The 23,629-nt window shown below is 42.1% G+C and overlaps 1 protein-coding gene across 1 annotated transcript; it reads left to right on the top strand.

Annotated features, from left to right (window-relative positions):
• The first annotated feature begins 481 nt into the window (after nt 1–481).
• On the top strand, nt 482–23,101 carry st3gal2 (ST3 beta-galactoside alpha-2,3-sialyltransferase 2). The gene is made up of 8 exons (XM_020653067.3): nt 482–503; nt 1,365–2,041; nt 10,905–10,964; nt 11,394–11,527; nt 13,791–13,970; nt 14,585–14,630; nt 16,253–16,372; nt 16,520–23,101. The coding sequence occupies exons 1-8, from the start codon at nt 482–484 to the stop codon at nt 16,691–16,693; spliced, it is 1,413 nt and encodes a 470-aa protein (XP_020508723.3). The 3' UTR covers nt 16,694–23,101.
• The last annotated feature ends 528 nt before the right edge of the window (nt 23,102–23,629 follow it).

The raw sequence follows: 23,629 nt of genomic DNA, 5'->3' as shown, positions 1-23,629 counted from the left end.
CTTGTGATGCTTTGATTACACCTCACAGTTTTTTTTTATTTTCTGTGATCTTGTTTTGTTCTTATTGTTTTATCTCTATGGCTTCAGATTGGAGCAAAGAAAGGACTTCTTTGGACTTTTTTTGTGGACGGTGTGTCGGCAGAACGCACAGCTACACACCTGACGTGTGGACGGTCTGAGCTGCACATCATCGAAACAGCATCAGGAGCATTTGGATTTTCTTTTCGCTCGTCATCCCTCTAAGATTTCATCCTTTACCCCAAAGAATTATAATTTTCAGTCCCAACTTTTTTGACTTTGTGTCACTGATAGTGTGGAGAGGGACAGCAACAGTGCAGTGCTTTGAACTTGACACAGCAGCTTTTTAAACCGAGCAGGTCTCAGAGCCTCTGTGAAACACGGAGAGAGGCTGTGTGAGGTAACCCTGGAGAGGAAAAAAAAAACCTGAGAACACCTCACATATCTGTGGAAACTTACAGAAATGGAGAGAAGTGACAAAATAGGTATGTTTTGAGTCTAGGGTATCTAGAGATGTGATGGAACACCGGTCAGCGTAGACCACCTCCCTTCTACCGCTCCTCCTCCTCCTCTCTTCTTCTCTCCCTCTCTCTGCTGCTCTCAACTAGTCTGCCAGCTTTCTCTGGCTGCGTCGCTTCAGTGCAGCGAGAGAGACAGAAAGAGAGAGAAATCGGAATGCTAGAGTCGAGCGCGACAGAGAGAAACATGGAGGACCTGCTGCAGCCATTCACGTTGTGCACTTGGTTTCACTGAAGATGGACGTTGCAATTAATCTGAAAAAAAAGAGAGGGAAAAGAGAGAGAGAGAGTGGGAGCCAGAGAAGAGAAAGTTAGAAAGTGAAGAAGAAGAAAATAAACACAGGATTGAAAGGTGGAGAACGCAGAGAGTAATCACAACTGAAGGAGGGATCACCTCTCGTTGAGGGTAAAGGACTTCCGTGGCAGTCAGAGTACAGCTGGGTGTAATTCAGCTTCGACTCGTGTGTGTGTGTGTGTGTGTGTGTGTGTGTGTGTGTGTGTGTGTGTGTGTGTGTGTGTGTGTGTGTGTGTGTGTGTGTGTGTGTGTGTGTGTGTGTGTGTGTGTGTGTGTGTGTGTGTGTGTGTGTGTGTGTGTGTGTGTGTGTGTGTGTGTTGAAACACTTGTTTGTGATGTGAGACAAGCACATAACTGTGAGAAAGAGGGAAGAAGAGGCTCCAGCCAGAGACGGAGAGAAAGCGTAGGAGCATCGCTGAGCGCACAGCTTGACTGTGAGACAAATTGACTCTGACACATTGTCTTCCGTCAGTGTGTGTGTGTGTGTGTGTGTGTTTTTTACCAGTCTGACGTAGTGAGTGATTTTATGTGAGTCAGGGGGGTTGTACCCATCACACTGACCGGGTCTTGGTGGTTGCTGCGTGGGGTTGGAGTAGGCAGAGGAGGAGGTGGTGGTGGTGGTGGTGGAGTAGGGACAGTGGCAGGCCTAGGTTTGGGGTCATGGCCATGGGGGGGCCGCATCCCGTCCTCCACTTTGCAACGGGAGAGGCGCTGGGGCTGGGGGTCTTGGGGCGGAGGTCCATTCAGGGGAGCTCCCCGACTCTCCGAGCTCAGGCCGTGGCTAAATGGAGGCACGGTCGGAGCGGCAGGAAGTGGAGCTGGTAGTGGTGGTGGGGGAGGAGGAGGCGTGGAGGAGAAAGGAGGCAAGGTGAGATGTTCCCGCAGAGTCTGGGTCCTCCTCGGCTCACTTGCCGTCGTCTTCCTCACCTCGCTCTTCTTCTCCGTCTCGCTCCGTGGAGGCGTCGGCTTCAACTACCTGGAACCGCCGGGCTGGGAGGAGTCGAGACGGGTGAAGCTGGTGCCGAGCTACGTGGGTGCACACAGGCAGTCGCCACCAGACACCCCGCAGCAGAGGACATGTGCCTGCCCACGCTGCGTCGGAGACCCTGGTGTTTCTGATTGGTTCGATGAGAGCTACGACCCGGATATCTCACCTGTTTGGACCAGAGACAACATCCAGCTGCCGTCTGATGTCTACTACTGGTGGGTGGTAAGTAACAACGTCATTTAACTTAAACATTCATCTAACATTTACACCAGGGAATTTTGACCAAATAAGGTCGCTGGATTCAGTTTGGTTGAATCAACTGTTCAAGATAATTTAAGAATTCAGCTCTGATAAGAACAGTTCCAGTAACAGCTATTAATGAGAGGATGAATTCCATTGTAGAGTAAACACGTTACAAAATGAAAAAAGAAAGCTTACGCACTGGAAAAATACATCTCTGAATTTTTGATGGAGCCGTGCCATGCGGGCTGTTTTTCTCTGCTTCTAGTGAATTAGAAGCTAATGTTCCCCATGATTGTAGTTCAATGAATTGCTATAGATTTTCTTTCATCTGATTATTGAACTCTCAAAATTTATGTTGATCAGCATGTTTTCACACATCAGGCATTTTCAAGATCAGGATAAAAATACTAAAAGATGATCTATAAAAAGCCTGTCTGTATACAGTCACCTTTTCTCCTGAGCCTGAACTGTGGAACAACTTAATAGGGCCTTACCTTAGGACCTTAGTCTGCGAGTCGGCTCATAAAAAGTCAAAAGGTCAGTGATATAACCAGGAGCCAGACCCTTCTGTGCCTTAAAAGCTATCAGTGAAATCTTAAAATCGACTATAAAACTTACAGGTAGCCAGTGCAGGTTTTGAATTAACTGGAGCCTTTTGATATAATTTTGATTGTCACTGGAATAGAGAGAGTTAAGTAGTTTAAATGATGAAATATAAAAGCATTGAGTGACCTTTTCCAGATCTGCACAAAATAAAAATGACTTTATTTTGCAATACACCTAAACTGGTAAAAGCATGACTGGTTACTGCCAAAAAAACGCTCCTTAATTTCTAGCTTTTGGTACTACATAATGTGACAAAATACGTAGGTCCTCTAGCATTTCTGTTTTGTTGTTTAATAGAAGAAAGTTCTTTGACATCCAGTTTCTGATGGCCTGTATACAGTTTCTGAGTGGGTTGAGGTAGTTGGGATGATTATTTTGTGAGTGGTAGTCATAACTTTGTATCATCGGCATAACTATGGAAAAGGACATGACGTTGAGGGATAATATTACCTACAGGAAGCATTTGAGGGAGAAGAGGAGGGGTCCGAGAATTGAGCCTTGGGGCACCCCTCCGATGATTTCTACTATGCACGAGGAGGATGTGCCTATATTCACAGAAAATATCTTATCAGATATATACAAATTAATCCAATTTAAAGCCAAGCCAGCGATTTCAACCCACTTTTCAAGGCTGTTAATTAAATTTGATGATTTATTTTTTTAAATGCTGAGCTCAGGTCTAAAATAATTTAAACAGAGCATTTGCCTTAATCTGCTGTGAGGTGATCATTTGCTACTTTAACGGAAAGTCTTCAAAAATAATGTTTAAATTAGGAAATCTTGTTCACAACACAACAAAAAACCTTTTTCCTAAAACTTTCAATAAAAAAGACAGTTTCAAAATAGGTCTAAAATGAGTCAAATTGGATGCATCAAAAAAAAAAGAAGAGTTGGGAGGAGAGAGTGGGGGGTGACATGCAGTAAAGGGCCGAGGTCGGATTCGAACCCTCAGCCGCTGAGATGAGGACTATAGCCTCTCTGTACAAGGGGCGCCACATAACCACTTGGCAATCAGCACTCTGCATCAAGCTTTTTTCAAAGAGGCTGAACTATCAAAGGTTTGAAAGTAGATTGGAACAGTTCCTGTGCAACTTTATTAAAAACATGTTCATTTTTTTGTTGGAACAACATTCGAGCATCGTGTTGTAGGCCTCATTTTGGAGACAATTTTCTTTAAAAGCAACGAGGAAATACATTTTGTGTTATGGCATGTGATTCAAAGTTTGTGCTGAGATTTGGAATCTGTTTATATCAACTGTTTGTTTAAAATAGATATAAAAAATTGCTCACCTTTTTCTTTGGGGGGGCTTAGCAGATGTGGCTAATGACAGTGTTAAATAACCTGGAAACTATTTTTGGAAACGAGGTCTGAGAAAAAAGTATTTCTTGCCTGCTTAACTAACCTTTGATAGTGAAGCATTTGACTTCTGAGGATGTCATGGTTAATCTGCATTTTGTTTGCCCTCCAGTTGCTGCAAGAATTGTGTCATTGAGCCAAGGCAATGTTTGGGTTTTGTTTTTATGTTCTTGAGAGGAATGAAGCACTGGCACACACTTTTGTTAAATCGAGTGAGAAACTAATCAGTGTTTAAGGGGAACTGTGTCAGATTCATTGCTATGAGTATTCAGGAAAGCCTCTTAGCATTTTGTTGTAGAGATATTATGAAAAACTCCAGATCTGACCAGGTGGGAGGGCTCTCAGAGGCTGGATGAGGTAGCGCAGTATCAAAAATAATCGCCTTGTGGTCGGATACACACAAGTCTTTGTCTCTAAATTACTAAGGGACAAGCCAAGTGAAAGGACGAGGTCAAGGGTGTGGCCCTTGAGCTGGCCCATTTCGTGGACCAAGTTGTAGGTACTTGTCCCCTGGGGACGTTATTCAGCGTCGGGAGAGTCTACTCTGGAAATGAAGTGGTTATGGCAGGAATGAGCGTGACATGACTGAGTAAAATATGTTACAGGACAGATTTTGAGAGCCATGTTGGTCCAGATGAAGACCATCATGTCTAATATAGATTGAAATATATTCCTACTATCACTTCCTGTTATGCTTTTAGTTGCTGTGGTCAAATAGATAATCTGTAAAATTGACCATCTTCACAAATCAGGAATACAACATGACGACCTTAATGAAGCATTTCTGTCTCCCAACAAGACAAACAAAAGAGCACATATGCAGTTTAATGCAATAAGTGAATCCATGGTCAGTAAAATGTAACATGAAGTTTGGCACCTGGAGGGTCTAATTATATCTGGATACTGACATTTAAACATCTTTATTGTCTTCTTCAGTCTATTTATCCATTCACACTCAAGTCAGCTGAAGTCAATATGTTTGTCCTGGTCATTTCTGAAAAACAAAAGTACAAACAAAGAAGCGTCTCTGAGATTCAAATGTTATTTGATAATGTTGAGAAATATGTGTGGTATGTACCCAGTTGTGTAATAAATTGTATATCATATGAGTAGTGTTCTGTGTTGTTTTGTGCTGAGCAGGATATTATTCCATTACAATGTGTAGATTTCTTTATTCCATCATTTATTTTTAAAGTGAATGCATCACCATCAAACACTTTCTGTGAGTGTATGTTGGGTGTATGAGTCAGTCACATGTGAGATTATAAGGACAGCAACATACAGGGGAGTGATACATCATAATCATAGATCTCTCCTTTTACAACCAATCCCATCCTCTAAATAATTCATGTTCTGGGTGCCAGTCATATGACGTTGTGGAAACATCACATGCTTGATCACTGAGCTTTTCTGAAACCAATGCCCATAATGTCTGTAATCACTGACATGAATGTCTCCTGAGTCGGTGCACGAGAGAGACAGGAGGAGCTTTACTAAGGAGTGGATGCATTAAAGCTCCATTAGTTAGTGTGTATGTGTGTAGCTGTGTATCTGACTGATTGTGTTTCTGTGAGTCTCCAGTCTCAGGTGTACATTAGGAGCAGGTCCAGGAGCCGGTCTCAGAGCTGTAGGCTCAGGCCAGCTAAACTGCAAACGCAGGAGTGAAGGAGGCTGCCAAGTCGTTAGGTCACACCACAATATGGGAGTGATGAACTGGGAGAGAGAGATACAAGGAGACATGAACGAGAGGAAGCAAAGGTGGAGAGGACTGAGATATAATGCAGAAGGATAATCATACGAGTCTCTCCAGACCTTGATCGAAGGTTTATCTGTTTTCTTGTCAGGGATGCTTCTCTGTTGTTCTGTATCGAATGGAACAAAAGATCCAATTGCACAAGACACTCTGACCTTGCCGTTAACCAGCTCAACCAGGTTTCAGACTCTCTCTTTTTTTCCTTCAAACAAACACCAGCCATGAATGCGTCATGTAACCATAATTTTTTTAGATGTTCGATAATTTAACAACTTAAATAAACACTGCTGCACCAAATAAACTGAAAATGTGCATGTTATTCAACTGGAATATAGCAGACATTCTGAAATATGTAAGAAATGGACAACATTGATTAAGAAACGACATGCTTTGAAAAGAAATCAGGAACAAGGGGGGTTTAGCTCTTTCTATCGGGAACCTGGAGACAGAATAAATAACTGTTTTCTGTTAAAGAGTGAAGGAGGCTGACTTCACTGGCATCCCTATTCCAAGAAGCCGTGAAAGTGCCTCCAGTAAATTGCTCGCTTTTAGCCCGTCTGGAAAAAAATCCTTCGTCACAGTTGTTTAATGTCATCGCTGACTGTTATTGCGTCCCTTGATCTACCTCTATTTCCTAATTCATTTAAAGGTCACATATTCTCCTCCGTTTAAATAATTCTCAGAGCTCCCCAAAAACATGTCTGTTGAGTTTCTTGTTCTAAATCCATTCTGATCCTGTATTTGATCATGTCTATAAACCCCTCTATTTCAGCCCTGCTCAGAACAGGCTGTTTCTGTGTCTGTACCTTTAAATATGTAAATGAACTGTGTCTGACCACGCCCCCTCTCTGGAAGGGCTTGGGTGGCTAGGGCTTAGTTAAGTCCTATATGGTGAGAAGGCAGACTCAGCGTGCAGAACAAACACCTAGCTGTGGGAGTGTCACCCAGCTGGAGGAGGGGTTACTGCCCTTTGTGATGTCATGAAGGGAAAATTTCCAAACGGCCTGTTTGAGCACACATTTTCTGAAAAGTGGAGCAGGCAGAAGATGGAGAGGATGGACTTTTCTCATAACTGGGGGGTTTGTAGACGGACTAGAGACACATATTAGTGTTAGAAAAACATGGTAAAGTGTATTTTGCAGAATATGTGATCTTTAAATAACCTAAGGAGGTTGGACAACAAACATTTACATTTTGAGGTCAGAAATTTTGTTTTATTTTAAGATATCTGGTTATTTAAGAGTTTCGGAGTGGTTCTCTCTGCTACTCTACCCCTACCCACGATGAAAATGATCTCAGAGTTGACCGTAGTTAAGACGAAGGAGGGAAACAGACCTGAGGAGAAGAATATGTTTACCTACGAGCTACAGTAACGTATTCGAGTATAATTTACATGACATTTTTATCACATCAGCACATACAGTATACAGGAACAGTACAGCAGTTTTCAGTCACAGTTCCTGCTTCCTGGTGTTTGACGTTACATCATGGCAACAATAAACATGTTGTGTCTGTAAAGGGTGGCCGCAACGACACGTACCGGTACAACTATACAATTAAGTATTTCTCTGGCTTTGATGACTGTTTGAAATACAAGAGGTAATATAATTACTCAACATCAACAGAAAATAACATCGGTTCAGTCAATTTTTTATTAATTTAGATATTTTAGTGTTAGAATTGAACCTTAAACTGTGTAATTAGCAAACCAGAATGATATCCTTATAAGAGCATTTGCTTAATTTTGTATCATATAACTTGATTACTGTTCAGGTTTCACAGATCACACAGCTTGTTAGCAGGCTAAAGCTAGTTCAGAGTAACCAGGTGGTAAATAAAACAATATCTGCATGTGTGGTCCCACCCTTCTTCATCAAATCTCCACATTGTTGCAAAAGTAATTACATTAAAACTCCACATTATCTGCTGCAGTGGCTCCTGGAAGTATTGGATGTCTGCCAAGTTGAAATATAACTTCAATGCAGATGCCAGAAGCGTTCTACTTTTAGAGTCACAAGACAGCAGAGAGGAAGAAGCAAGGCTGCCAAATAAACATCTGCCAAAAAATTAGTATCCCCTGAACAACAGTGAAGCAGCGTGCCAGGCTGGCTCCGGCATCATGCAGGGACTCAGAGACAGAGGAAGGCAAAGAGATGGAGGGATCAAAGAGAAATGAAAGCGAGGGAAGGTGGAAAGGATAAACTGCAGAGAGGTAAAAGCATGAGAAACAAAGAGAGCGAGAGTAAAAAGAAGGATGGCAGGGTCTCTGATCAGCACTGATGAGCTGCATGGTGCACAGGAGTCCCAGAGAGATGAAGAGATGAAGAAAGACGGAGGAGGAGGAGGGGGAGAAGAAACAAAAGAGGGAGCCAGGGAAATGAAGGAGGAGGAATTAGACATGAGGGCACAGAGATTGCAGGAGAGGACGTGTGAATGAATTTGTAAGAGAATGAGATCTGTGTTGGGAAATGAGAATTAAGGCCGATGGTGGGTGAAGACGGAAGGAGTGACAAAGGAGTGCAAAATGAAGATTACTGTGTGGGAGAAAGGGGGAGAGGTGGAGTGGAAAAGACGGTTACAGAGCGAAAACAAGCATTTAGTGAGTGCCAGGCTCCTGATGAGACTTTGTGTTTTTAGGGTAATTTTACGTGTTTGTGCAGGTGCTCACTTTATCCTACAACCATGAATGCATGTTTGGCTGCTTTTTTTGGAAGAGGTGGAAACTGGAGAATGCTTTTTGTTTTCCTGTTTAAACGTATTCTCTCTCTTTCTCAGCTCGGGTGTCATCTATCTATAAAAACTGCATCAACCCTAACCCTAACCCATCAAAGTCACAGGGATCTCTAAAACGCCACCTGTGACTTATAAATATATAAAGCCAAAGATAGACTCATTTTAACTCTTGATTCTGAACATGTGGCTTCACAAATGTTCCTACTGTAAGAACACGCGCACTCTGTCGATCTGAAGTGACTGATGTCTGCACTAGAACGCTCCGCTTTTAAAGGATGATTTCATGATTTACTGAAACCGTTTCCCCTTTTTAATACTTGGAATTTAATTTAGTCTTTACTGGTGTAAAAACTGTCTAAAGCACACTGCTTGGGGCGCAGGTAGCCTAGTGGTTAGTGCTTATGTCCCGCGGTCAGCCCGGGTTCAAATCCGACCTGTGGCTCCTTTCCTGCATGTCATTCCCCTCTGTCTCCTGATTTCCTTCTCTGGCATAAAAAGCCAAATAATAATAATACTACAGAAAAGCCCCCAGCTTTATTTAAAAACAAAACATAATTTCCAAATGCAATGAGCGACATATCATATATAAATACAAAACATCCTTTAACTTACTAATAATCTAATTATGCCATTCTTTGAATTTGGTTTAATGTACTGTTGTTGTTGATGTTGTTGTTTGTGTTCAGAAATACAAAACAACATTTACAAAGTTAAAGGTCCTCTTAAACTAAAATAATAATAAAGTGAAACACATCCTTGATGCTTCTTATGTATCTTACATACATAAACATCTTATGATGAATAATATAACACACTTTCTATGAATTACACATTCTGACTGACTTAAGATATTTAGTAAATTGTCCCCAAACCTTTGAAAAAACTGTGTTTTCCTGTTTGTGGCATAAAGTCAGTTTTCCATGGCTGGACAGTCAGAAAGACTTTTAAATAAAAGTTCAATCTCTGTGCTTTTTCAGGCTGTTGCAACACAATGTTTAATCTGAAGGGAGCATAACGTACCTTTCATTTGAATTTCTGCTCAATTCAGGCAGAAATAGACAGAGAGTAAAAGCTCGGCAGCGGACGGGCAAACCTGGAAAGAAAATATCAGATATAGAATAGTTGTTTCTGTAGTTTGACCAAGTTTATCTTAAGGGAATTTAATGATTCAACAGACTAAGTCACTGGTCAATGTTTTAAATTAAATGTTGAAGGAGCTTGTCATTAATTCATGAGGTTTCAGATATTCAATTAAAACAGATGTATAGAAAACAAGCAGCTATACATGTGCTTTACAAGAGCTGAATCTACTAGGGCTGGGAATCTTTGGGTGTCTCACGATTCGATTCAGAATCTATTTTGGATTCTGGATTCACGATTCAAAGTCTATTTTTGAATTAGCACATACTTCAGGATCTACTGTGAGACTGGCTGAATTTCTTGTTGCTCCATTTGTCATTCTGAGTCAAAGAGCTAGCCTTATCACTTAGCAGGGAGTGACTGATCAGGCAAAAAAAAAAAGAAGATTTTTAGAAGTTATGAATCTATTTAAAATTTCAGAAGATAAGAATCTCAGACGGACTTTCATTGAATATTGCTACAGAAATAAAACCCAACAACTCTCCACTTTTTTTGATTACTCTCCATGTTTTTGACATTTTATCTGGACTTTCCATGTAGCTGAAGAAGAAATAGATCGCATAATAAACTGAAAGCATCACATTTGAGGTGTTTCTTACACGATAAGTCTTTGACAGTCAGGACCTGAAGTATAGTTCAAATATATTCCTTCCTCTTTTTCTCTTCTTTCACTCATCTCAGTCTGTTAACATTCAACACATGACGTCTTCTATTCTATTTATTCAAGCTGTCTTTGTCTCAGTCATACAGGAGATGCTTGTTGTCATGTCTGTTGTCACTTCTGTTTTTTCCTTTTGAGCAGAAGTGTACGACCTCTGGTCATCTCACTGTTGTTGGTGAAGAGCGGTGTAAAAGTCAACTTTCTTAGAAAGACATGTGGACTGACTCTGACATATTTCATTTATAAAAACTGTTTTATTAATTAGAATTCCGCTTTCTTTGACAAGTGGATGTGTGCCATGCTGCTGCTCCTCCGACCACGACTCGCCCAGACTGACTGCATCCTGTCAGTCTGTCACATGGCTGTTACCTCAACACACACACACAAACACACACACACACACTGACACAAAGACACCCGCAGGCACAAGCACAACCACCTGCTTATTTGCACATGAATGCTGCCAAGTGCGTGCGTGCACATGTAGACGGGCGCTCAGAACACATCTGAATATAAAGTCTGTTGTCTCATCGTGTTCGTCTGAAGAAGAGAAACTGCACACCCTGACAACACCTTCTCTTTCTCTCTCTAGATGTTACAGCCCCAGTTCAAACCCCACAGTATCCAGCAGGTGCTCCTGAGGTTGTTTCAGGTATTTAATATTATATTAATTCATCTTTCCACTAGGGCTGGTACTTTGAAATCAGCTGAGTCATTACTCTACACTCCTGGGCAAAGGCTGACAGGAACAGATTGTGTTTATTAGTCATGAGGTGTATCATCTCTTTTTAATGTTTCTGTATATGTTTTTTTCATTCTGACTCTCAATATGACGAGCATTGCATTCACATAGGTGTGCATGTTGAAAAACCCTGTACTCTGACTCCCTTGTGGGCAGAAGGGGCTCATGTATTTTTCATGAAGAATTCTGTCTTCCTCCTCTGGGAAGCAGAATGTGTTTCTACAATCAGGCCCCGAGCTACATGTTAGACTCCTTCTCCTTCGGTGTGTTGTGTTTAATTTCCTGTGTAGCTTGAATCTGCGCAGCGCTCGTTTTTGATAAAAGCTTCTCTTGTCACAGGTGATTCCAGGAAGGTCCCCGTACGGCTCGTGGGACCCAGGACGCTGTCTGCGCTGCGCCGTGGTGGGAAACTCCGGAAACCTCCGAGGGGCGGGATACGGGGCGACCATCGACGGACACAACCACATCATGAGGTGAGAGTGCTGGAAGCAGACTGTGACATGTGCGTTTAGACTGGGGGGGGAGGAGACAGCTGGAGAGGACAGAGTTCATGTGAGGAGGAAAAGACAACATCACACAACACAGAGAGATAGATTGTGTATTCTACGTTTGCTACGTTAGTATCTATTAGAAAACAGCAGCAGATGTTGGTGTCTTATACTATATTTAACCTAACTGTGTGATGCTGTTATCCATTCAGCTCCCCTATTGGTTGACAGCGAGGTCACATGACTCGTGTGAGGTCACCGCAGGCAGCTCTATGTCCTAAGAAGCTTTAACGTATAGATTGTGTCCTACACATACACACCCGTGCAGAGACAGTGCACATAAATCCCTTTGTCTGCTTAGCGTCGTGCAGCAGCACTGAATCACAGAGCCTGATTGTTGTCAGCTGGCATGAACACACAGCTATATGTTGTTCTGTGCACGGTCTGTGTGTGTGTGTTGCTGCATAAAAAGCCTCAAGCAGGAATGACAAGTATTTGGTGCGTCTCTGTGTGCTAACCAGAATTAGCATCCATTAGTGGTACTCTCTCAGCGGACCTGTGTGGGCAGCCTCTAACAACCAGCTCTCATTTGTGTTTCAAACGAGCTTTGGCCGGCAACAATCATCACAGAGCCGCACCACCCACCTCCTGTCTGTCGGCCTTTCTCTCCTCATGTCAGAACAAACATCTGTTTTGTTTTCAGACATATGGACGGATATATGCGGTGCCTTTTTTTTTTTTCTTCAGGTGCGTTTTCCTGTTTTATATAAACTGTTCACTCCCTTCAGACAGTGAGTCAGACCCACTGTACAAAAGTCTGAAGAACACAGACAGAGCTGAGCGGCTCACTTACTGTCTGACTTAAAGTTACACAAGAAAAAAATCGACTTTGATATTATAGCATAAAAAGTGCGTCATGAAAACTCTCTGTCCTGAGACTTGTTGAAGCTACATGAATTCATACACTGTCAATAAGTTAGGTCAAAAATAAACATAATGGGGCGCGCTGGTGGCGCAATGGTTAGTGTGCGCGTCCCATGTGTTGAGGCTCTCGTTTCGAGCGGTAGGCCCGGGTTCACCCGTGGCCCCTTTCCGCATGTCATTCCCCGCTCTCTCTCTCTGGTTTCCAACTCTATCCACTGTCCTTTCTCTGCATTAAAGGCACGAAAAGCCCAAAATAAATCTTTAAAAATAAATAAATAAATAAACATAATGCTGCGTAGAAGAAGTCTTACTGAGGTACAAAATGAACAGAAAAAGGATCATTTCCTCCTCTGCTTCTTCACAATCACTCTTCTTCACAATCACTCTTCTTCTTGCTTCTTGTGGTGTCGCTTCCTGTTGGCCATTAGAAGAAATGCAGTTAAAGGTTACTTCCACATCAGTTAAAATTTTAAACAAAGATGCCACATCGAGGCAGGACAAGTTTATTTATAGAGCATCATTCATTCATAAAGCACTTCAAAGTGTTAAACCATGAATCACTTTAAGAACGTTCATCAACATGCGATATCGAGCAAATATATGACAATAAATACAAAATAACATTTTTAAAAGATCAAAGAAAGAAAGAATTATTTAATTTCTTTTTTTATATCCTTTATTTTAGCAGGGAGGACCCGCTGAGGATGAGGTCTCTTTTCTAGAGTTGCCCTGCATCAATACAAAAATAAAAACAGAACAAATATAAACGGTTAAAAATAAAAGCATAGACACTGAAGCATGTACATTTCAATGATTTCACATTTTAAAACAGTTGCAATTTCCTTCCCTAAGTAGTTCAGACACTGGCTCTTTAAAACGCTGTATGAAACAAGAGAGCGCCGCTTAGCTGTCCTCTGAAAGTTATTCCATATAATGGGTGCAGCAACACTCAAAGCAGTCTTTCTCCATTTTCTCTTCACTCTGTATTTTCACAGTAGTTTTGAGATATGTTGAATGACTTGAAATGTTTATAGAGAGGATATTAAGTCAGGTAAGGAGGTAGTTTACCTGGGAGGAGAAAAACTGTGAGGTCCTCTCCAAAATGAAACAGTCAGTTGTTTGAGTCACTGATATGTTCACAGCTTCCTGCAAAATGTAACAATTTTCTAAAAAGACAAAATGAATCAGTCTGACAACTCAGCACGAGATTTGAAAACATTTCTTTTTATAGGTTTGTGACCACAGTTTGAAAGTGGATGCCACACATGTTGTTTGCTAACAAAGCACAGCCCCCCTGAGTAATGCATTCCTCTCTTGTTTCAAGGATAAACCTGGCCCCCACGGTGGGCTACGAAGAAGATGCCGGCAGCCAGACGACTCACCACTTCATGTATCCAGAGAGCGCCAAGAACCTGGCGGCAAACGTCAGCTTCGTCCTGGTTCCCTTCAAAACACTGGATCTAGTCTGGATCACCAGCGCCCTGTCCACCGGACAGATTCGATTGTAAGAAGGGGGACACACACTCACACACACACACACACACACACAGATATGCATAAACACGGATTAACACATATGTGGGGGCACAAAAAACATACACTGAACATAGAGTGCCCACGGTGCAGGGGCATGACTGTTTGGATCCAGAATAACTTTTTTAAAAGACCACAACACACAAGTATAGTTTGTGGGCACACACACACAAACACACACTCACACACACTCACACACTCAGTAGAGTGACAAGGAGTCAGAGAGTCATGGGGCCGTAACAATCTGTCAGCTGTCAATCATCCAGAATTCACAGCTGCAGCATCACATGAAGAGTTGATTAAATGTATTAAATCAAATTTTCTCTCTCTGTCTCTCTCTCTCTCTCTCTCTCTCTCTCTCTCTCTCGCTCTCTCTCTGTGTCTCTCTCTCTCTCTCTCGCTCTCTCTCTCTGTCTCTCTCTCTCGCTCTCTCTCTGTCTCTCTCTCTGTCTCTCTGTCTCTCTCTCTCTCTGTCTCTCTCTCTCGCTCTCTCTCTCTCTCTCTCTCTCTCTCTCTCTGTCTCTCTGTCTCTCTCTCTCGCTCTCTCTCTCTCTCTCTCTCTCTCTCTCTCTCTCTCTCCATCAGTACGTACGCTCCAGTAAAGCAGTTCCTCCGTGTAGATAAAGACAAGGTGTGTATTATTTTTTGCTTTCACTGCAATTACTCTCTGCCAGTCTCACACACTCACATACAGAGCCACAAACACACACACACACACTCCCACACACACACACACATACACACACATGCAGTGACCCCCCCATCACCATTATTGATGGATTACAGTGAGAAAAACTCTTGCTTTGTTTTCATAATTTTCTGTTCGATCTTTAATCCTTGAAAATCAAAAAGTCACACTAATCCCTCCCTTCACCTGGTCAGAAACACGGCATCTTTGGAGTCGACCCAGAAATATAGATTTGTAAGATTCTCTTCTCCACTGTGGCTCTCCAAGCAGCCTACAGCGCTTTATTGGGTTTATTGGGCCTGACTATCACCTGGAGGGGGAGATGATTCATATGTAATTACTATTCATTTGGTTAACGGTGCTCTTAGTGCCTTTAATCTTTCACAGCCATCACAACCTCCCGAGGGGTTTTGAATTTAACTCAGCAAAATCTTTTCTTCTTTTGTTGGACCTTTTGAATATGCAGCAGCCGTGATTGCATGAGGTTATTTTGCCTGTATTACCGTGTAAATCATTTGAGTGAGCGCTGTTAAACTGAATTCAGGACAACTTAGATTTTGTTCCAAACATAAAGTGTGAGGCACCGCAGCAAAACAAAGTGTTTGTATTGCACTAAAGACAAAAAGATGCACATCTACAATGCTGAAGCAGAAAAACAAAACAAAAAGCCATCTCAATAGCACAAAGTGTTTTAGAGAAATCCTCCATGAGAAAAGCCGATGTGAAATATGTTTAAAACGAGCCCCCAAATATGTTACAGCTTCCTGAACAAATTGAGGCTTTAGCTGAGGAGAAACAAAAAACTGAAAAGTGCTGCATTTGACAGTCGTACACAGCACTTCCTACTAAACTGGGTGTTGGTAGAGTCCATCGCCTCTCAACCTGAAGGTCCAGGGTTTGATCCCCAGCTCCTGCAGTCACATGTCCGATGTGTCCTTGGGCAAGACACGTAAGTTGCTCCCGCTGCTTCATCAGTGGTGTATGAATGTGTATGAATGGGGTAAGTGACTTTTGATGGAAACTTTACATCGCAGCTGCGATGCTTGGAGGAGAAAATAGAGGAGTGTAAGAGGACAAATGAAGCCCGATCCTCACCACATCATAATTCACAGGACTCCTTCACAGAGGCAGAATCCAAAGATAGCACTGGAGCACACGAATCACTTACGATTCAAAACGTTGACTCTGAGGAAGAACCAGTGTTTCCAAATCGTAGTCCTATGCATCTTAATAAATTTGCCTTCAGTGATTTGTGCGCTCCAGTACTTTCTTTGGATTCTGCCTGAGTGAAGGAGCCCTCTGAATGATATTTTAATATATCTCCTCTCTGAGAGCACTGACCTCCGTCTACCTCACCACATAATGCGTGTGTGTGTGTTCCCACCCTCTCTCTCTACCCCTCCTCCTCTCTGGGCACAAATTGCGCTCAGGTGCGCAGCAGGCAGAACGCTGTGGGATAACAGAGAACAAGGGATTGAAAAAAAGGAGGAAAATACTTCTTTTCTACTTTTGTAGCTGTAAGTTAATTTTTCTGATCTTTTCTGTGCTTCTCTTTACACCACCAGGTTCAGATCTTCAACCCAGCGTTCTTTAAATACATACACGACCGCTGGACCAGACATCATGGGCGCTACCCCTCCACTGGCATGCTGGTGCTCTTCTTCGCCCTGCACGTTTGTGATGAGGTCAGCTTCTTACAAAACACTGTGAAACATTTGCATCATGCTGAGACTATCCTTACATCATATCATCACACACACACACACACACACACACACACACACACACACACACACACACACACACACACTTCTTTCTGCACTCTCCTCTAGGTGAACGTGTTTGGATTCGGGGCGGACAGTCGAGGAAACTGGCACCACTACTGGGAGCAGAACCGCTACTCCGGAGAGTTCAGAAAGACCGGCGTTCACGATGCAGACTATGAAGCTCAGATCATCCAGCGGCTGGCCAAGGCCGGCAAAATCACTGTGTTCCCCGGGAAATAACCAGCACATTAATATAATATCTAATGTTTTCAACACCTGGTACAGCAGCAGATACTGTAGAAGCTGCTTGCGATGTGTTTGTATTCTGGCTTTCTTAACTGTACCTGCACCAGTTTTGGGTTTCCCAGCTGAAGTTAACCAAATGCTCTCAGAAGGCAGGACAAACTGTGCACAAAATGGTACCAAAAAATATAATCCCATTCATTTCCCCTCATCTTCGGGAGGTAGCCAGAGGCGCTGATTGGAGAACATGGTGTACACTCACTCAACAAAAAACCAGGACCAAGGAGCATGTAGATGAAACAAACTCATGTTAGAGTAGGTGTTGAGCCTTACATTTACAAGGGGAACAAACAGACTCTTTTCTCAAGGTTTTCCTCTGTGAGAGTATGTTTAAGGATGAGAGAAGAGATGGGACAGCTGGAGAAATAGAAAACTAAACCAATTCACAGAAATACTGCACAGAGGAAGCCAGAGAGGGGAAAATCTCACATGCAAATTCCCCTTGTCAGAAGATCCCAAAGTTATAAAACGGCCACAGAAAAGGAACACCATAAATGTATCTATTTCTCCTCTAAGCTGTGGATGGATGTCAGCACTGTACAGCAAACAGCATGGACACTATGGACACTAATTGCAGTGCTATCAGATGCGTACTGTTGGCATTTGAAGACTGAAGGGCTGAGTTCCCGTCTCCTACAGGACGCGGGGCCATGACTCCTTTTAGAAAGATTTCTTCCTATCAAACATTGCATGAGGCAAAAACCCTCACGTTGACACGTTGCCCCTTTTCTCCGTCATAACTCCACTTCATGTGAGCTCTGCCTCAGATGACAGTGTGACAGGGGCCTTGTCGGACTATGACGGGATGTGAAATGGTTGCTTATAAGACGGAAGGTGATGCTGTGAGTTTATATCGTATGACTTTCCTCTAAATTCCCCCCTCCAGGTCAGTACCACAGCTATGCAGGGCCTCGACTGTTTCTGCCATTCTGACTCAGAAGGCCCACTGCAGCACTGGCCTGAGCCTCAGCTTGTGTAGAGCTTTGCTTCAGTCTTTATTCACTCATCCCGGCACGAGGAGAAGAAGTGTTCATGGGGAGCGCAGGTTTGGCTGCATCAGATTCTAATGAGGCCAAAAAGTCCATCTCCTGGGATTTCATGTTTGGAAGGAGGCATGCTGGTTTCTGGACTAGAGTTTAATCCCCATGTGGTCTGTCAGAGTCTATTTTGGGAGAGGAGGACTGTAGAGCTCGAGCGTGAAGAACCAGTCTGACTAAAGGCAGCATGAGAAATGCATTAAGTTTCTCCTGTGTTTTTAATGATGAAACAGAAAGACGTTGGTTCCTCAGCTTGCTAGAGTGAAATACAAACTGAACTGGGTTAACCACTTTGGTTTGGGACTGAAGTTTAAAAAGATCTCGCTCTTGCTTTTTTTTTTTTTTGCCCCGACTGAAACTCCAGCCTGACTCCCCGGATCCCAGAGGAGTCAGAGACTGTCCGGAGCGTTTGGCTCCTGATTAAAGCTCAGATGATTGGGTGAGAGTAAATCCCATTGGATCTGGGAATTCCTCTACCTGTCAGTAGATCGGCTTCATTAACCACTTGCCCTAGTCCCTGCTCAGCCAATTAAAAATTCAGCTCAGTCTTAAGGGGACGGAGCCACCAGACGCCTTAGACTCCACCTCTGGACCGCATCATCTGCACTGTTTGTTCTGATTTTCTCACTGTTTGCATATCTCCCTTCAGACTGCAGTGTTAGTTTCAGGTACTGTTTGAGTTTACACTTACTCATATTGGATCATCTTTTCCACCCAGGTGCCACAGTCTTTGTTCTTAACATGATTTTCTATCATCACATTTGACCCATATACACATTTACAGCCTCCATATCAGTGAGGGAAGAGGTGCTAGGCTGTAAGAGAAGAAATGTGTGCCACAGAGAGGAAGGAAAGTGTTTCTCAAGATGCAGCTGTTGTCTTACAAAGACTGCTCATGGTTCTTACGCAGGTCTTTCAAAATATTGTAAAAAATGTATACGAGACGTATGTAGTTATGTATTGATTTGAAAGGTAATTGACGAGTAATAATGTCTCAGTAGATACCTCATGATCAAAAACTCACCTTCCAAACTAACTTCAAATTACCGTAGTAGTTATGTCAGTTACAATAATGAAAGTCAAAATACAATTACTTCTTAAAACGTAATTATGAATTTTAAACATGTCTAAATTATATTACATATTTCTCAACAGGGTGCCGGTTTAGCTCAGCATGTGCCTGATTTATAGAAGGGTCCAACTTTGACCCTCCACACCTTTGCAGCATGTCATCCTCCAGTTTCTGTTCTATCTATTACAGCAAAAATGACACAAAAATATTCCCAAATAAGCAACAGTACAGATTTAAAGGTGCCCTGAAGACTGTTTGACCACTATTAGTGCTATGGAGCACTTTTTTATTTTTTAATGCATGTACCACTGCTAGGGTGAGTCAGCATTTCCAGCATGACGACCACCATCAATGGGACTCCAAAGCCCCCCCGCAGTAACAGATGGGTGACATCACTCAGGCCTGGTGCATTAATATTTACAGTCTGTGGTGTAGTTTAATAACAGTGGATGATAATGAACGATTGAATGCTTGTCCTTCCATGCCACTAATTGTTTCCAGGTATGGCTTAAAAAACATTCACAACTTCAAGTGTATTAGAATTGGTCTAACCAAGTTTTTTCTGTCTAAGCCCCGCTTAGACAGCTTAGTCCCGCCCACTTTGAATCACTAATACGAGCACAGACGTATGAGACAAAATCCATGAAGAACATTTTCACAGAAGTTAACAAAACTTTTGTATTTTTTACGTAATATCCCAACAGTAACAAGCAGGCACAGAAAACTATGTTTTCAGGGTCTTTGATGCTCCTTTAAAACTCAGAAACTAGTTCAAACTTAGAGTTGACTCAGAACTTCTCCAAGGTTGTTTTCCTCTCAGGAGTCTGTGTATCGTTCCAGTGACTCATTATGAAAAACCAATCTGCCGACTAAAACGTGGTGAAGAGAAGCTGCATAGGAACCATGAGTGCCAGCTGCTGGAAGTTTAATGTGAAAATAACATATGTTTATGTGTGAGAAGAGAAACTCTGTGTGTCGTTCAAAGTGAAGGATGTCACCACACAGCATGTAAAAACCCATTCTTGTTGAGATGACACACATGTGGAGGAGTCGGGGCGTCATTCTGCCCCCCGCAGGCGATGTGAAGAACTGTTCCTCCTGTATTGATTGAGTTATTGTATTTAATTTGAACAAACTTTTGAGGATTTCATTTAACCACTCTGGGCTCTCATGTGTTGCCACTGTTCTTTCTTTTTCTTTTTTTTGTTGCTTTCACTGTGTTTGTCCATCTTTGCACATAACTGACATGATATGATGATGTAGTGCCCGAATCTGGACATACTGTTTGTGTTTCTCTCTCTCTCTTTTGTCAAACACTCAAACACACACACACACACAAACACACACACATTCATGCTTCTGTGCCTTGTCCTGCTGCTGCTGAACGCCTCCCACCTACAGCTGCTCCATCGGCAACACACACACCTGCCACCTTGGCATATTTTTAGCCACTAACACACACACTCACACACACACGTCTTCTGGCTGAGAGCTGTGCCTTCTGAGCTGTACACACACACACACACACACAGATACACACCTACACACACTGTCTGCCTTCTGCTCGGGGTGCAGACGCCTCCCGCTCTTCACTTCTTACTGCTTTGTACACTGATGTTGTTTTTTTAAAGATGGCTGCAGGCTACAGAGAGGCTGTTAACTCGTGATGCAGAGTGACTTGCTGTGGACTCATTAGGACATTTGCTACTTTTCTGAGCATATCGTGTGTAGTTTGAAGACATTTATGCTTTTTTTCTAGATCATGTATAGTGACATGGCAGGAAAGAGGGTCAGCTGCCGGACTGATGCTGAAAGTTACAGGTACCTGTCGTATCTTTATGCTTTAGTTTTAAAATAAAAACAGCGTGACTGTAGTTTAACAGCGATTGATGATGACAAAGTGTGTAGACATATCAGTGAACTGCTGTTAACATGGTTCACTGTTTTTATGGAGTGGTCAGCTAACGTGGTTCCTGTGTTTTTAATGTTTGTTTCTTCTTCCTGCTTCAAAATTAATGTGTTTCATTTTTGGAATCAACTGGTAGGAATATAACACAGTCACATCCTGTTCATGCAGCCAAGCTGTGGGTTGAAAGATTTGACAAAGAATCCAGACCCTTATTCTGTTCCAGCATTTACTCTGTTATATCTCACAGCTGGAGACAGGAGCAGACAGGAGCAGGGTGACCCCTCCCCCCCTCTGCTGTGAGTTCCCCTAAATTAGAGGGGTTTTTTTTCCTCCTATGGTGCTCGTCACAGATTTGAGCGTGTTCTCTGGAGCTTTTCAGACATAAAGTAGGTCTTTCCTCCTGTTGCTGACCCAGTACACGTCTTCTTTCTCATCTGGAGACGAGTCTTTAAATAATTGGGAGCACACGTTTATAGGTCACACTGTCTCTGTTTTTCTGCTGTGTAGGGAACTTTGATAGTGAACAAAGATCTGTGCTGGAAATAACAGTAGTTAAATGTGAAAACTTAAACTTGAAATATTTCACTTTTCATTGGATATTATGCAGAATGAGTTTCGAAACCAAAACAGTCTAAAAGTACGGAAGCCCTAAGTGGACATACAGCCATACATTTAATTTAACTCCAGTGATGAGCAAATGTGTTTCCTTGAGATTTCAAATTTATTATCTTGTTATCTGGAGATTACAATGCTGGCTTCCTTCTGATAACAAGTTAATTTCTCTTGATATTGAGAAAAACAGCTGGTTTAAAGTTGTTGTAAGAGGAAAAAGGAGATAAATAAAATGTATGAATGCACGTCTCTACTGGGCGTCCATATGGAAACACACCTGTCCAGGCTAGAAAACGCTGATGTTTCACTCTGAAGGCACATTTTGGTTTTTACATTCCCTTGTATATGTGAAGAGATAGTTTGACATCTTGGAAATGTGTTATTTAGCTGAGTTAGGGAGGAAGGTTTATACAACCGGAGTAAACGTGTGGTCATTATCAGACAGTTAGGTGATAGCTTAGCTTAACAGGGACAGAAAATCAGCTAGCCAGTTAGAAGCAGCTACTGGTAAATACACGGTGTGGCACATATCCCAAAAGTGAAAGTAATTTTTTTAATACTTCTGTGTGTGTGTAAATTACACAAATAAGATAAACCATATTAACCAGTGAGTTAAGGAGTCCATAAAATGCTATTAAACTCTCAAAAGCTAGCTGTTCGTATTCTAAGCTAACAGTCTCACGGCTGTAGCTTAAATTTTAGCGTACAGATATGAGAAAAGTATAGTTCTTCAAATTCAGAGAAAAACTAATATTTTAAATAATTATCAGGGGAAATTAAGTGGTTTTCTTTCCTTTCTTTTGTACTTTACATTTTAGTACCTATTTATTAAATATCGGTCAGCACCATTTTAATGAACTGAAATTAACAAAACATTCGAAATTTTGATCTATTCGTGGCCTGGTAGAGTTAAAAAAAAAAAAAAAAAAAAAAAAAAGGAAAACCCATGCAGCATCTCCAGCTGTAAAAGAAGACACTGTGAAAGAGAGAAGGAAAATCACAGCTCTTGTTGGTTTACATTTACTTCAACACAGCTCCCTTCTCCTCAAACGGTTTCCTTCTTGTTGCTATGGTTAAGGTGTCTGCAGCTCTGTCTTTGAGAGAAAAAAAAAAAGAGGTTTCTGTTGCAGGGATGGAAATGTAGAGACTGTTAAGAAAACAGCTTTGAGGAGCAAACGCGTCCTGATCAAAACGCCACGGGTTCAGACAGGACGTTTCAGTAGTGACACCGCCTGGCGCCTGGTGATGGGTTTCGCTGTGGTGTTTGAGGCTGAGATGAGAACAGTTCACTGGTCTGCTGCTGAACAGAAACAACTCTGAAGCTGCAGTTAGTGAGCTGAAAAAGCACATATCAGACTGTCTCAGTGGATTGTGAAGCTTAAACTCGTACCACTGTCTGCTATTGTGCCAGAACTCTGCAAACAAAATATGAACCAACACATAGGATTAAAGACCACTTTAGTGATCTAACAACAAACATCCAGGTGGCTACTATGAAACATGATGTAGGAAATAAAGGAGTAGTTTGAGGGTTTCGTGTGTCTGTGTGTGGATGGTTTCCTGCTGTCTGGATCTGTTGTCATCTAGTCACAAGTAGCGCCGCCTTTTGCACAAGGTGGTACACCTGTATTTACTCCATTGAAACATCTGTACGATATGTGATCAGCTCTTTGTATCTTATGATCCTGTATGAATAAAAGCGTCATTAAACAGGAGTCTAATGTGATGGTTTGTTCTTTTATTGTGGCTATTATCAATACGGGCTAACAGACCGGCCTGTCACTATGATTGACTGTACTATGTGTCATTATAAAAAGTGAAAATATACCTGCAGAGAACAAGGCCTGGTGATTTAGAAATGTGCCATCAAAATGTGTGTCCAGAAGAATAATTCAACTCCATAATGCACTCTCAGTTGTGTCTGCAGGACACGACATCACTACTTCTCAGGTGCTGGAAAGCCAAGTGGTTACTACGTGCACCCCATGTACGCAGGAGTCTATAGCCGTCGTCACAGCGACCATAGGTTCTGCCCTTTCCTGCATGTCGTCCCCCACTCTCTCCTCCCAGCATTTTCTCTCTCTTCAGCTGTTCTGTCTAATAAAGGCAAAAATGGCCCAAAATATATTTTTAGAAACCAATGGTCCACACTAAAATTGACTCACAATAAGTGTTAAACTAATTATTTTATATACTAGCCTTCTGAGTACATTTATCAATTCAAATGGGTGCAACCCACAGAT

Source organism: Labrus bergylta, chromosome 7, assembly GCF_963930695.1.
Source record: "Labrus bergylta chromosome 7, fLabBer1.1, whole genome shotgun sequence".
NCBI lineage: Eukaryota > Metazoa > Chordata > Actinopteri > Labriformes > Labridae > Labrus > Labrus bergylta.
This window is presented reverse-complemented; position numbering and strand designations above follow the sequence as displayed.